Source organism: Pseudoliparis swirei, chromosome 2, assembly GCF_029220125.1.
Source record: "Pseudoliparis swirei isolate HS2019 ecotype Mariana Trench chromosome 2, NWPU_hadal_v1, whole genome shotgun sequence".
NCBI lineage: Eukaryota > Metazoa > Chordata > Actinopteri > Perciformes > Liparidae > Pseudoliparis > Pseudoliparis swirei.
In genome coordinates this window covers 20,078,827-20,094,600 of record NC_079389.1, presented here as the reverse complement: position 1 = coordinate 20,094,600, position 15,774 = coordinate 20,078,827, and the positions used below count along the sequence as shown (strand labels likewise).

The 15,774-nt window shown below is 47.1% G+C and overlaps 1 protein-coding gene across 3 annotated transcripts in view; it reads right to left on the bottom strand.

Moving 5' to 3' along the window:
• Positions 1-2,384: 2,384 nt before the first annotated feature.
• The window catches only part of hdac4 (histone deacetylase 4), a 125,467-nt gene continuing 112,077 nt past the window's right edge, over positions 2,385-15,774 (bottom strand). For all 3 annotated transcript variants that reach the window (XM_056425196.1, XM_056425213.1, XM_056425205.1), the window contains 3 exons: positions 8,123-8,207; positions 7,758-7,899; positions 2,385-6,565 (listed from right to left, as the gene is read on the bottom strand). In XM_056425196.1, coding sequence (XP_056281171.1) covers positions 6,526-6,565; positions 7,758-7,899; positions 8,123-8,207 — 267 coding nt within the window. In that variant the 3' untranslated portion in view covers positions 2,385-6,525. The remainder of the gene's footprint in view (positions 6,566-7,757; positions 7,900-8,122; positions 8,208-15,774) is intronic.

The following is a 15,774-nucleotide window of genomic DNA, read 5'->3' as shown; positions in this document are numbered from 1 at the left end:
ATGTGTGTGTGTGTGTGTGTGTGTGTGTGACCTTTGCTCTGGACTTCCCGAGCCTCGCGTGTGCCCCGGTCCTCTTGATGTCCGTGCCCGGTCTCCAGCAGACTAAACACATCCAGTAGCAAGACAAGCAAACTTCTGCGCAGCTTTTCAAACACGCTTTGGATCAGGCGGTGCCGACCGGCCCGGCGGACCGTCCGGTGGAAAGAACAGTGAACGGTCGTTTCCAAAATCCATCCTCGGAAATGAAAATAAAGTTGAAGGAGACGGAAGATTAAATCCGGAATTTGTTTGAAAATGTGTCGACTACGAACAGACGAGGCGTTTCCTCGCCCGATGAGGATCGGCCAAACGGATCCTCATGGCCAAAGCCTCGTCGCCATTTCGAGGGGGTCAAACTCGCAATTAAAAAGAGCGGCGATGAGCGCAGCTGGGAGGACGAGGCCTTTTCCTCAGACATACGGGTGGCCAACGCTGCAAGAAGAGGAGCGAAGAACTGCCGCACACCAGAATGTCACCGTGTGGAAAACCAGAGGGAACATAGATACGTTTTTTTTCCTCACACATTAAAACCCTCCCTGATATTTCAGTCCTTTGTTGTGGGTGAAAAGCAGCCATTTCGTGGGCCGCCCTTCAGAAAAAGAGGGAAAGTTTCAGGGCTCCACCTCTCCCCTGACCTGACCTCACAGAGGGGGGGGGGGGGGGGTCGCGTGCCACCACATAGCAGAGCTGACCCCCCCCCCCCCTCTAAAAAGGTGAGCCGGGCAGTCTGCGGTCGTTAGCGCATCCCCAGCCGCCCAGGAACCGCAAAGAGGTCAAATTCCCGTTTCTTACGTCATCCCCTTTTCACTTCGGAGCTCCTTTCGGTAAAACTGCGGGACGGTAAACATTGTCCCGCGTGTCTCCGTTTCACCTCCCTCGCTCGAGGAGGCGGAGCTGTGCTCCTTTTTTTCCCCGTTTGCCACCGGCGCAGCGCGGCGTCTCGAGCCTCCGTGATTTACGGAGGCCGTGTCGGCGCACAAAGCCCGAGGCGGCGGCCGTATTTACACTGTCGCTCTCTAAACTCAGAGTTTGACAGGAGAGCGGTGGAATGCGTGTTTATTTGAGAGCGAGGCACGGCGGGACCGGTTCTGTTTGCTTTTCGGACTGTTGTCTTAGCTTCAGTTCCACCACCGTCGGGGATTCACCGCTGTTTATTTGGACACTCGCTCAGACCTTTGACCTTTCCAAATGGGGGCTAATCCCAGCCAAGGCTACTGTGGGGGCCTCGTCCACATTTTCTGCAACGCTGCCTCCGTCAGCACGAAGACGCATCGCCTCAAGTGACATCTTCTAAGTTGGATCTGAAGACTTGGATAAAAGTGAGCTGACCAGACGTGTGTAGCCCCTTAGCTCCAGGCTAATGGCTCGAGGAGACCGGGGCCAACTGTGACATGTGTGGTTGTACTTTAAACAAAATTAAAACTAGAATGGGCACTCGGTAGAGCGCATACCTTCGCATATCACAAGATTGGCCATTGAATTATGAACATTTTGGCATTAGTTGCATGCAAATTGGATACAAATTGACCGCGCTATGGTAAAAAGAAGATTTTGACCTTTACATGACCTTGATCTTGACCTTTGACCTGATCGATCCCAAAGTCTAATCAAATGGTCCCCGGATAATAAGCAATCATCCCACCAAATTTCATGCGATTCGGTTTAAAACTTTTTTTGTGATGCGAATAACACGCATACAAATAAATAAATAAATAAATACACGGCGATCAAAACATAACCTTCCGCATTTTCAATGCGAAGGTAACAAGACATCTTCAGATTCATGGACACTGAAGATACAGGAAGCATTCAAAATGGGCTCTTGGTGGAAATTGGACCCCAGAAAAGAATATGTAACCACTGGACTATGCCACAAAATATATTATGAAAAGAGTATACATAGACAATGTAATTAAATGCAGAAGACTCTTCTTAAATGATCAGAAAGGACTAGATTGACCGCCTTGTGGTCGGTGGTTCGGCAGCCATAGAGGGATCCTCCGGAGTCGGACAGCACACAGCTTCACGGCTCCGTCTCGTCTCTGATTGGTTGCAATTTGAGACGCTTTGCCCTTTGATTGAATTGCCCCCCCGGTCTCCCCGACATTAGCTGCTACAAGTAAAACAAAACAAAATCTCCAACCAACCTCTCAAGGTAGGTGGTCATGGTCATGACGAGGTCAAGGTGCATTGTGGGTAATGTGGCGTTCCATGTTTTGACAAGGAAGAATTGATTGGTTGGTATCTTTGGTTCCGCTGCATTGATCCCCCCCCCCCCCCCCTTCATGACAGTGAGACACATGTTATCTAAAACCAGCTGTTAACGTTAAAAAAAATGAAAGACATTGAAGTTTTTCCAAAACAATACTTTATACTGTAGATGTCAACAAGACAACATGTTAGAACAAAGGTTCCCGGAAAAAAAATTTAACTATTTCTGTAACAACGGTGGAACAAGTCATAACCATAACTGATAATAAAAAAAGAAGAATATGCATTTCATACATAATGTAAACCTCAAACTGATTGATTTTGAACCACAGTGGTCATAGCAATAACGGGCTTATTTAGAGGAATGGACCGCCTTAACAACGGCCAGGCACCAGGATGGTGTCCTTAGACAAGTCTAGATGTGTCCAAAAACAACGACAAATTATATATATTTTTAAAAAGTTGTCCATTCTGTTGTAGCAGTTTACAAAGCCCCCCCCTCCCCAAACCATGTTTCTACATAAATACAATACAATCTATTCTTTGTGTTACAAGTGCTAGATACTTTTTTTTTGATTTTGTACTTTTTTTGTAAAATATTGAACGAAGGTCTTCCAGGTTCGATGGTTCGATATCCTAAAAAGGTAAAAAGCACAACATGGAAACAACCCAAACGCCTCTCAAGCAGAAACTTTTTTTTAAAAGCAGTAAAAGAGACGAGACAGTTTGGATACAGTGAAAGTACTAACGTCCTTCAGTGCTCGATGTTCTGATATGTAGTATGGGATGGACGGACGGACAGACAGAGAGAGGAGGAATGGAGTCAGACCAGGCCACCTACATCAACAGACGGTTCTCGGACCTGGCTGGACCGAACTATCAGGGTTAAAAAGGAAAAGAGAAAGACATACGGCCTCTCTTGAGACATGGAAACGATCACAACACGGAATGTTACTGGACATTGAGTCACACTGTCAGCTCCTGCTGGGAAACCAAAGCACCCCCCCCCCACCCGACTGGCACTACCGTACAAAGGTTCTGGGAATATTCCTGGTCCGGGTTACCGGAAGGCACCTCACCGAGCGCGTTTACATGTCGGCGTCTCCAAGAAGAGGTGATTTTCAGGATGTCGTCGTATTCCAACCACAAATCGATTGGGCACGAACGGAGTCCAAAACCCGTGGACCGGAGAAAGAGGTTTGCGCAGGTGCGTGAAGGGGATGTACAGAAGAATCACGGGCCTTTCTTTGAACTTTAACCCCTGTGAGGCCCTGGGTCAGGGATGTCTACGTGTCCAGATTGTAAAGCCCTCTGAGGCAAATTTGTGATTTGTGATATTGGGCCATACACAATAAACTGAATATAATTGAATCGGCTGGAGCCATGGAAATGAATGGGGGTTTAGAAAGTGGAGCTCAGATACATTCAGTCACAATTAAAAAAAGGTTCATTTACTTTCAAGATTTGAGACAATGTCGATCATCGTAATCATATCCATGAGTGGATAACGTTTGAAAACAATCCTTGCTGCCGCGGGGACGGAGCGCCCGTGGCCTCTGGGAGACGCTGAACAACCGGCAACGACATCGCACATGTGGACGAGATGAATGTCGAGGAATGTCGCATTCAATTAAAACTTGAGGACATTCGGCCAGATAAGGAAATAAGCGATGATCACGTGAAGTCATCTGTGAGTGATTTAGCGTCGGGGGATATATCACGGCCATGAAGAAACCGCCTTTGGACATTTTTTGAGATGTGTAGAACGCATATTTTGAATGTCGGTCTCATATTTCTCAAAAATAAGTGAAACTTTAGAGGCGGCAGAGCCAGAATGTAATAATCTACACATAAAAAAAGAAAGAAAGTGGAATAATATGGATATATGTGCCTCAAAGTGATGCCGAGCAGAGGGCCGTGGCACGCCTGCTGCAACAGTGGGGATGAGGAAGCCAGAAACGAGTCACCAGTGTTGAAAGACAAGAGGACAACCAGGTCAATGCTACTCAACACGGAACCAAGGGCAGTCAAAGATGTCTTCAGTCGCTGTATGGAAGGCCCATGAAGAGTATCATTCTTTAAAAACAAGATCATAGTTTTTCATTATGTATAGATATATATATAATATACTCATCTTTTCATATATAAATCTACTATGAACAGACGGTAAATACACAATTGACCATCATTATACAAAGTAGAAACATTTGCTACCCAGCCCTCCCACAGAAAAAACCCGAACCCAGAAAACACGGTCACGTCATGTCCAGTAGACACGGGATCTGACCCCTCGCCCGCTGTGAAGTGCGTCAGCGTTACCGTGTAACAGAGAGACGACCGGACGACCGCACACGGGTGCAACGAGGAGACGCCGGAGTCCGCTGGCAGGCCGGCGACAACCAGAGGAAAACGAGAGCAGCCAATGAGAAGCGTGCGTGGCAGGAATACTCTGGAGACGGACGTCCGATGCACAGGAAACGGGAAACACCGCCGACCTCCGTTTCCCCGTCCGCCGACCACACACGGTAAACGCGGTTAGCTTCCAGGTGAAACGACGAAGGCGAGCGAAGGTCGTTGCCCACAAGTTGGAGAGGTGGTTACAGTCAACTTCTGCACACTGGGACACTTTTATCAAACATTACCGTGCACATGTTTTCTTTAAAGAGGACCGAAACATGAGCACGCAATTATGGCAATATTACAAAAAAAGGTTGTTGTTACATTTAGTAAAAGCCCCTTTACAGCAATCAATACATCAAAATGCTCAAAGGCCATATTGATGTCTTTTATCGGTTTGAGGAATCTGAGCTCCGCGTGTAATCATTGTGCATGGGCGTGTCCCACTGGCTGGGTCGAAAGAAATGAAAGATAAATAATGAAGAAAAAAATGAAATAAAGAACTATAAAAATATGCGTCTCCAGGAGAATGTTTATAAAGAGTGTGCTCCACTGCATGTGCACAGATGTACACACACCTGCCTCACAGCACTGGACATTTGGAGGGCGGATGTGTCGGGGCTCAAGATGCTGAACCGGCTGCGAGAGTCTGGAATATCCCAGGTGGTTTTGTCGTTGTTACCACGGAGACCCGGTTGTCTTATCGCGACGGCCGGTTCGACACATTGCTCCCGAGGACAGCCGATGCCCGGTCTGATCGGGCCGGTTGCCAATGGCGACCCCGACGCTCGCCCATTACGTGCCACTGAATCTCTCAACGCTACACTCGCTAACAATCGGAATTCATCGTGAGCTCCGAGATAAGTTTGCACGAGCCACCGTTGAATGACATTGACATGATATCCCTCTGGCTACGGGGACCGGTTCTGATACATGGTTCCGCTGAGTAATACCTGGAGCCTCCCTTGAAACCGAACCACCTCCAACTTGTGGCCGGGAACGAAACCTTCTCAAATAATGTGGGCAAGCAAGTAAAGATGGCGGTGCAGGGAAAGCCAGAAGGCAGCTTGCAAGGATTTATAGGTCAACATGCCAAGGTACTCCAGTCTATGTGCCGACAACATGCAGGCATCGAATGTCTCGCCGGGATAGAGATGTTGAAGGGGTCCGGGAGAAGAGGCCTCGATCCAAAGCCTGTTTTTTTAAGGCAAAGCTCTTTCGATATAGAGTTCAACAGAAAATCCACCACGTTTAAAAAATTTCAAAAAAAGGCACGGACGCACAGTCTTTCACTGTCAGTCATCGTGGAATCAGAACGCTCGCCGACGGTTCCCCATCCGTCATCTCCGACCACCTGTAAGAAATTCGACCACTTTGTTCCATTCGTCCGGGAAAATCTGAAAACGGCGTCGAATGGTCCGTCCGCGAGGAGTCGCCATCGCAAAGAGCTCCGGTGTTTTTTTGTTTTTTTCCGATGAAAAGCGAGAAGGTGACGATCGAGCGCAGAGAGAACAGAACAATGAGTGCGAGTAGACGGCGACGACGGGATCGTTTTCCGACTGGCGTTCGATAAAACACGCCGTGTCTAATGTTTAAAAAAAAAAAGCACTGGCACTGGAGGTTGTCGTCGAGCCGCTCCTCTCGCAGACGGTGCGACGCGCGTACGCCGATCGGTCTGTGCACCGCCGATCGGAGGACGCGTCGCCCGTCTCCGGCGTCGAACTCCGAGCGCCGCCGCGTTTCCCGCCGGCTCGTTCTCGCCCGCGGCGACACGTCGACTGGGGTGGTGGCGGGGGTGAGACGCGGGAGCGGCGTGGACATTGACGCCGACCGGGGCGACGACACGGTCACAGATGAAGACTGAACGGTGGGGTTTCTTTACATGGTGGCTTCCTCTTCCATGGGTTCCTCCTCAGCCCTGGGGGGGGAAACGATGACACCGTAAACAACGATGCCACGATAGAGTATTGCATACGACCAAATGACATTAGATTTCATCTAGCTAACGTTTTTATCCAAAGCGACTTACAATCATGTCACATTCATACACCGTCGACGCCGCTACAGGCAGCAGCTCAGGGTTAAGTGTCTGGCCTGGACCTGCGGACCACTGACCCACGGTCTCCCCAAAGTACCGTCATTCAAAGAACGGGTCGTGAGAGACGACACTCGCTTCTTTCCGCGTGTTTGAAGATGGACAACGTCACGCAACCCGTGTCACTTTTAAAGGGTACGCAGTGAGACGCTACGGAGCCTTCTTGACGAGGGTCGGGAGGGAAGATACCGACCCCCTCCGAGGAGAGAGGTACCGATCTTCTCGACTGACTCGCAGCAAGAACGTGAACACACTTATTCCACGAAAAAGGCTGAACTGTGCCTTGAGACATGCGCGAAGGTCACCGAGCACATAGATCCAGGGTTCTTACACATTTTGACCAATGGATTTTCATGAATTTTCCATGACTTTAAAACAAATTTCCATGACCAAACTGAAATCTCGGTATAAACATTAAAAATCTAGAAAATTGTGGGTATTGAGAGCGTACGCCGGCTTATATTTTGAGCGTCTTTCTTTAACCCTCCAGTTACCTTAGGGTCAATTTGACCCCATTCAATGTTTAACCCTCCTGTTACCTTTATATTTACTGACATATTTTACCCTCGGGGTCAATTTGACCCCAGCAATTAAAACCTCCAGAAAATTATTAGAATTAATATTGTTTCCCAAGTTTAAGTGTGAGGTACTTTATGTTTGTTTGTTGACTACCTAAATAGCCCTTTAAATATATAAAAAAGTTGATATTTCTTATATGTTTGACACAGTGAAAAACAGCCTGGGGTCAAATTGACCCGAAAGAACACCGACATTAAACACTGAATGGGGTCAAATTGACCCGAAAGGTAACAGGAGGGTTAAAAAACAATCCTAGTTATTTCAAACTCGGTGTGAAAGAACATGTGATTATAACACATTTCCATGACTTTTCCCAAACTTTTATGATTACATTTTTTTCAGTGACTTTTCCAGGCCTGGAAATGACCATTTTAAAATTCCATAACTTTTCCAGGTTTCCCATGACCGTACGAACCCTGGAGATCACTCTGCGTACCTCTTTCCAACCAGCTTGTTGGCGACGGACAGAGAGGCCATGGCGGAGACGGTCTCGGCCTCCTCTGCGTCGCGCCGCAGGGCTTCGCTCAACGAGCAGCCGAGGGTGGCGGCGGAGCGCTGCAGCGAGCGCCAGTATTTACCTGCGAACGGCCAGCACAGGGCGAAAGTCAGATGGTGTGCACACCGCCCGCTCCGCCGCAGAGAGAGCCGACGAGCGCGGCTCTACGGGTCGTGCACGTGGAATAATAAAACACATACGGTTAGTCGTCAAACTCTAAACTAAATCATACATCATGCAATAAGATAAATACCAGACAATCAAATCGGATGATTTCTGTAAATAGATGTAAATATACGACTCACTGTGTATTTCAAGAACGGTCTCCATCGAGTGGACGGCGTTGGCGTTCGGTGTCTGTTGCAGCACCTCGTCAGGAATGGGGTCCAACTGGAAGAAGAAAATCAATTTCTCCTATCAGACCTTCGGGTGAAACACTTATGAATTTGAATCTTGAGGTAAGGTCAAACACTTGATTTTCGTGAGGTCACAGTGACCTTTGACCACCGAAGCATTCGAAGCAATACATCCAAATTTGAGGAAACTCCCTAAAGACGTTCCTGAGATATAGAGCTCACGAGAATGGACCAGACGGAGGAAGAACACAAAAGCACGGCCATCACGGGGCCCTGGCATAACAACAAAAAACCTTTTCCACCAAAAGAGACTTGCAGCATCCACCAGCCACATCGAGCTGACATGTAACTGCTCGGTCACACATACACTACCGTTCAAAAGTTTGGGGTCACCCAGACAATTCCGTGTCTTCCATGAAAACTCACACTTTTATTTATCAAATGAATTGAACATTTCATAGAACATATAGTCAAGACATTGACAAGGTTAGAAATAATGATTCATATTTGAAGTATTAATTTTGTTCTTCAAACTTCAAGCTCAAAGGAAGGCCAGTTGTATAGCTTATATCACCAGCATAACTGTTTTCAGCTGTGCTAACATAATTGCACAAGGGTTTTCTAATCAGACATTAGTCTTCTAAGGCGATTAGCAAACACAATGTACCATTAGAACACTGGAGTGATAGTTGATGGAAATGGGCCTCTATACACCTCTGGAGATATTTCATTAGAAACCAGATGTTTCCACCTAGAATAGTCATTTACCACATTAACAATGTATAGTGGGTATTTTTGATTAATTTAATGTTATCTTTATTGAAAAAACTGCTTTTCTTTGAAAAATAAAGACATTTCTAAGTGACCCCAAACTTTTGAACGGTAGTGTACATATTGACAGTGTACCTGCTGTTTGCCTGCTGAAAACACAAGCTCAGTGCATTCAATGTGTCACTGCATTTCTACTTATATCGTTAGCACGGCCGGATGTGACTGACTGTTGGGACGCGCTGCTCCAAAGCGCAGCAGAGTCCTCACTTGAACTAATGCGGTTCCCTCCTGGTTTTAACGCATCACTTTTGAATGTGGACCACAGCCCGGTGTTGAGTCCCTCCAAGGAGGTGGGGAGCTGAGCTGGAGACACAATAGGAAATAGAACTGCAGATGCACAGCTCCTCCCACTCACCGAGCGCTGCGCTACTCTTACTTCTAGAACTTCAGAATTCAGAATTCCTGGATTAAACATTTTAAATACGACGGAACATTTGAAGTTCGGGTTCAAATAAACTGGCAATGAAGGCAAGCCAAGAAAATTTGAGCCGGCAATTATTTTCACATTTTATGAATATTCCTGTGTTTGCGTAAGGTCAGACATAGGGGCACACACACACACGCACACACACACATGCACACACACACACACACACAACAATGTGTGCTTTGTGCTGGGTCCCACTCCGAGGACACGTTCTCACGCACGGATTGCATGCACACACTCAAACCTACACACACACATGCACGCACTTAAACACACACACGCATTCAAACACACACACACACACACACACACACACACACCTCAGGGAGCAGAGCTAAGCACGCGAAAGTCTCCAAGCCACAATTCAGAGGAAACGGGGCTATTCCCCAACCCGGAATGATTCAATTTCCCCTTCGGTCGATTGCACGTGCGACACTTTCTCATCCCATTCTGTCAAGCGGGCCCACTCGGCTCTACATTCCAACACAGACGACAAGCATCCTTTGTCTGCTTCACCACAACCCCCGAAGAAATATAGGACCGACTGAGGAACATGGAAAGAGAGACATCGAGGAAGAGCTCGGCCAGAGACGAGGGAGTGGAGCGACGGAACGAAGAGGAAAAAAGCCGTCGTCGGTGCGTCTCGCTTGGCCAAGGCTGGAAGTTTTCTTTTTGATTAAAACAAATAGTGTGTGGGAGGGGTCGGCGGGGGCGGAGGCAAGAGGCAGTCTGAGGAGAGGGATACTTTAATCCTGCTGTGGCACGACAGGCTACAGAATGCATAGAGGACCGGACAGAGGTGTGTGCGCACAGTGACACTCTTGTATTGATATTGGGTTATTTGCTCTTTGATCCAAATCAGCTGAAAATGTCAGAGGAGTGGGCTCAATTGGGCCTTCGCTAAGCCCCGCCCACCTTGCAACCCCAACAAGCTGTCAGAGCTACCGTGGAGCCTGCACTGTCACTAACTGGACTAGAAATCTAATCTAATCTCACAAATCTGTCTACAGTACAAGTTTGAAGGAAAAATCCAAGACGACAAACCGTCAGCCGTGAAAATAGGTTAAAAAGATAGAGATTGAAGCTCCAGTTACCGATCGAAGTTTACGGCTGAAGGAAATGCCAGAACGTGCCTTAAGAAACGTTTAACTCCATCCAACATCTCCATCCAATGAGCTCGCCAAAGCAGGCGGAATTTCGCTTCAGTTCAAAACCGTATCCACACAATTACTAATTTATTTTCCCATCGCAACAGATACGACGAGCCCTCAAGGAGGCGCCCTGCGGCTCGAATAACAACAACAAGGGTGTGTGTTGGCACACGATAACTTATAACATGTACGATTCATCAAAAGAAGATTGGTCCGATAACAATAGTGCTCTAAAGACACCTGTCTGGTCGACATTAGTCCGTTTCCATTGGTTTGGGCAGCGAGTTCGATATCGTATGAAAAAGCACCTTTCTAAGAACCACCGGAAGCTGAACTGTCCATTTCAACTCTGATTATAACCAGAGCGACCTTTTCGTGTCACGCTGTGTTCAGACTACATTATAGAGGCTCCTGGCAAAGCGCCATCAACCTGCCAGGGACCTCATGACGGCTCAAAGTCGAGCTCCTGCCAAAGTTGCCAGAAGACACAGATCATAACTCTTGAAACCGCATTCCTGATTCATTGATTTCTCAATTGATTGGTGTCGATCTACGGCTTGACTGGCAATTGGGAAGCAACTTCACACCAGTTTTTTGTGCCCGATCAAAAAGCTGATCAGATCGAGCGCCTGGGAGCAGCTCAGAGTTGTCAGCTGTGGACTTGGAGGGTTCTGAGGTGGGAGACACTCCTATCCCCCAAACATTCCCAGCCACTCTGGGGACTCAAACCATCAATCTTTCAGTCAAATCTTCTCAAACATTCAGGCAACAGCCGCCAACTTTTCACCATAACCGTCGCCAGTCCCAGCTCAGCCCTGCCCAGACCAGACGAGCCCAGCCGGAGCCGGGTCGGGGGTTCTCTGGGGTTTCGTGGGGTTCACCACAGAGCAGGGTTGGAGGGGGGGGGGGGGGGGCAGCCTGTCAACTTGATTGACAGCTGGGCCTCACACTTATAAACTTAAATGGCTCCTGTCAGGGTGCTCCGGGGGCCCCCATCTGACAGCTATGGCAAACACACAGACATGCATGTGCACTATACACAAGCACACATCATCCATGGCGACATTTCTGTTTATTTGAGTTTGTGGTCCTGGCTGCGCCTGCACCTCGGCAACTTCATACCATCAGATGTGCCGCGGTCTTTGCGAGGCCGGGAGAGAGCAATGCCCTCTCAGGATGGTTTTGCTGCCACCGTGCTGATTTTTTTTCCAGAGGAAGTCTATTTCTCTGTGTGACACGGCCGTCCAAAGTGCACCAGACACGGGCCAACAGGGAACGCCGCGAGCCAAGAGGGAGGAATGTGCCCCGGTAAAAACACTCCAGAAGGGAGGCTTTGACTACAACAGTTGGAAGAGGAGGAAATCCACTTGTTCAGCAAAAGAAAAGTGCACAAGGCACCCACTGTTTACTGTTGTGTCCATGTGCAGATGTTGGCAGTCTCTAAAACTGGTTGCTTATGTTATGCTAACTGAACACGGTAACGATGTGCATTGTGCAAAGCCGATGACCTTTTCGGAAAAGGAGTTGCAGATCCGCCTCATAGTCGGGGGGGGCTGGAGGTGAACGCTCAGGCCCTAGAGCGCTACAGGTGAACTCGAGCGTCTTACTGTAACTGGAGTGTAAACACACCGGGTAACCTCATTGGCGGCTGGTAGCAATTAGCATATTAGCCTGTTGTTTATCAAATAATTGCTAACAACCGCGCTCCGAACCGGGCCAACATCTGTTTGCGAGCAATCATCAATTAGTCCCGAGTTCAGAGTTGACTGGTGTCGTTGCCAATGCATCATGCATGAGCTATTTAACTAAAAAGACTTTGCGATTACGCACTGCTGTGGTGGGGCTGAATTAAAGAGCCCGTAAAGTCCATTCAGCAATTTCCATCCCTCTCTTTCCCAGCTAATTTGAGCTGCTTTCAAAAGGCAAGCTAATGCTCATTATGGGAAACGCTCGTCTTAACCTGCCAATAAAAGTGCACATATATATCCCTCGCGCTAGCAAGCAGTAAAACACTGGAAGTACACAGGAGGTGAAGAGGGTACAAGGAACACCTTCAGGATAGTTTGGCACCGGTGTAAAGGCTGCCAAGATCCTCTTTAGAATGCCAAACAACCAAACCATGGAAATACACTACCGTTCAAAAGTTTGGGGTCACTTAGAAATGTCTTTATTTTTTAAAGAAAAGCACTGTTTTTTCAATAAAGATAACATTAATCAAAAATACACTCTATACATTGTTAATGTGGTAAATGACTATTCTAGGTGGAAACGTCTGGTTTCTAATGAAATATCTCCAGAGGTGTATAGAGGCCCATTTCCATCAACTATCACTCCAGTGTTCTAATGGTACATTGTGTTTGATCATCGCCTTAGAAGACTAATATCTGATTAGAAAACCCTTGTGCAATTATGTTAGCACAGCTGAAAACAGTTATGCTGGTGATATAAGCTATACAACTGGCCTTCCTTTGAGCTTGAAGTTTGAAGAACAAAATTAATACTTCAAATATTAATAATTATTTCTAACCTTGTCAATGTCTTGACTATATTTTCTATTCAATTTTCAATTAATTTGATAAATAAAAGTGAGTTTTCATGGAAGACACAAAATTGTCTGGATGACCCCAAACTTTTGAACGGTAGTGTATATATTTAATTTATTACGTCAATTCTAAGTACATTTTTAAACCCTTCTGTAGAGCATCCGTTAGTCCAAACTGGTCCAACAAATAAGCAAACCTAACTGGCATATACAGTATAAATCAAGCGACATTGCATGGTTAAAGCTACAGTTATGGTAACGTCTTGGGTTCTGGACAGCTCCAGACAATACCAGTACCAAAACACACACACACACACACACACAAGAAATAACCCATAATAACTCAGTGGACACATTCAAACAAGTCCAAACTTCATTCGAATAATGGCCAGATTTGTCTTGTTGGTCAACCTGCTGAGGTAACGGAAACATTATATTATATATATTTTGAAGTCTTCTTTTTCTTACTCCGATTCCATTCTCCATCCGAGGCCATTGCCTTTTATCTCCCTCCAGCTCAATCCCTCACTGACGTTTCCAGCTACATTCCAAGTTCATTACAGAGACCTTCGCTGAGATTCTGATAAAAACATTTGCTTCCTGCCATTTAGATCTGATCAGGGACATTTTAGCCTCTCTTTCTTTCCTTTGCGATCGGCTATCAAAGCTCCACACAACTGAGGGATCTGCCTTTGTTCAACCAGCTGACATCACTTGTTGCCAAAAAGCTAACCAGCCGGTGCAAGTCATGAGAACTCCATTTTTCCACTTCAACTCAACGTCGTCTGCATTTGTTTTGCTCGTCAATCTACCGAAGCCATCTTCTGCTCGTGGGGCTTCTGTCGTGATGACTTTCATTGTTGAGCTGAAATCTCATGAACAACTTTTTTCAAACGTACCTCTATAATACATTCAAATGATGCACATCAGAAAGCCATGGAATCATTGAAAAAAGCACATCAGAAAGCAACGGAATCAAGTTTTCTAAACCTGCATATGATTAAAAATTCATAATCTTCCAGACTTTGAAGACCAGGCATAGGTAGCGTTCTCTGTGCAGCTGCTTTATAACAATAGCTTCATCCATAACTTCAAATGATGACTCCATTTCCCTATATTATCTGATCCCGGGGCCCAGGCTGACCCCGCTGGAAGAGGTGTGAGGGTAACCACTTTCAGATGTGTACCAGCGAGGGGGCCCCGGCTGAGAGGGTGAGAGGGGTGTCCTGCAGGGCGGATTCAATTGACGCTCCCTGCCTCCTGCCTATTTTCACATTTCCAGCAGCTCCCCATGGCACCCATCCAGTGACCTCCTCCAAACCCCTGCTGAGGCCAGCGCTCTGCAGGCTGAAACCCAAGAAGCAAACCCCCCGATCCGGTTCATTATTTTTGCAGCAGGGCGGTGCTGTGAGTAACGAGAGCGTCCTTCAAACTGGAAGTCCCGAGCACAAACCTCCGTGACAGCTGAAAGCATCCGCCCTGCTGAAGTGTCCTCGAATTCCTGAATCCTTAGCAGCCGTAATGGTGGTGTTGCTCTATGACCGAGTCACTCAGTGCGTTTACATGATGGTATCATTCGAATCTTGCTTTAGTCGGACGATGCTATCTTTTGGGGGGGATCAGCTGTTATCCCAATATACATGGCAGTGAGTAATTCGAATCATTGGCCTTTGAAAGCATGTCATATCCGATACGATAGGTGGCGCTGTTTTCATTACAACTCGTGGTGATACAGCCATTTCCGCTTGACCTCTTCGCCACTACCAACAACAACCAACAACAACATCAACATTTCGAGAAAGATGGCGAACAGCGAGCAAGGCGAAGCTACATCCCTCTACTGTTCTTGCATGATGTTAATAGTGACATTATCGTCTCTTTCGACTCTTTCGACTTCCGGGTCACGACATGGGAGGGAGGGGGGAGGAGGGCGGCGAGATCTCAAGCATGCGCAAAGACGCAAAGTCCAGTTCCTAATCCAATTCACCGTTACATGCCGCGATAGTCGAATTATCAACCGGATCGGATCGAGTTATCCAGGGGTGTTGATCGGATCGTAGTCGGACCGCACATAGTCGAACAAAGGTGTTGACATGAAACGGATAATTCGATTTCAGTCCGACTAAGCCAGTTATTCGAATGCATGTAAACACGGTCACTGGCGGGCACCGTGCAGGTGAACACAAGCGATGAGATGAAGTCTTTAGTCTGTGCATATCCCCTCCCATGATGCACCAGCAGAGCTGTTAGTTGTCTGCGACTGGTTTGGCACCCAGCGAATGTTTTTGAAAACATTCAAAGGGCGTCATACTCCGCACCGCTTTAACTACTTGTAAGTTCCCGCACGGTAGATCTGTCTGCACTGGTCGGTGTCCGCATGTTCCACACAACTGGTTGGTCACAGTGACGAGAGTTTTTATTAATGTGTTCTCATGTTATTGTTCTGTTTGTTTTGCTCCGTCTCCAAGATCCACATGGAACATGGCCATGCTATTTTCTATGATTCCAAGAACTCATTGATAGCCCGAGCTGTCAGCAGGGCTGGAACAAGAGGCCTCGGAATGTACGGATATCACCTCCAACGATCCAACCAGGCGGATAGATACAGACTCAGAGCGAAGCATTCAAGTACACCTCCTCATCGGGAACT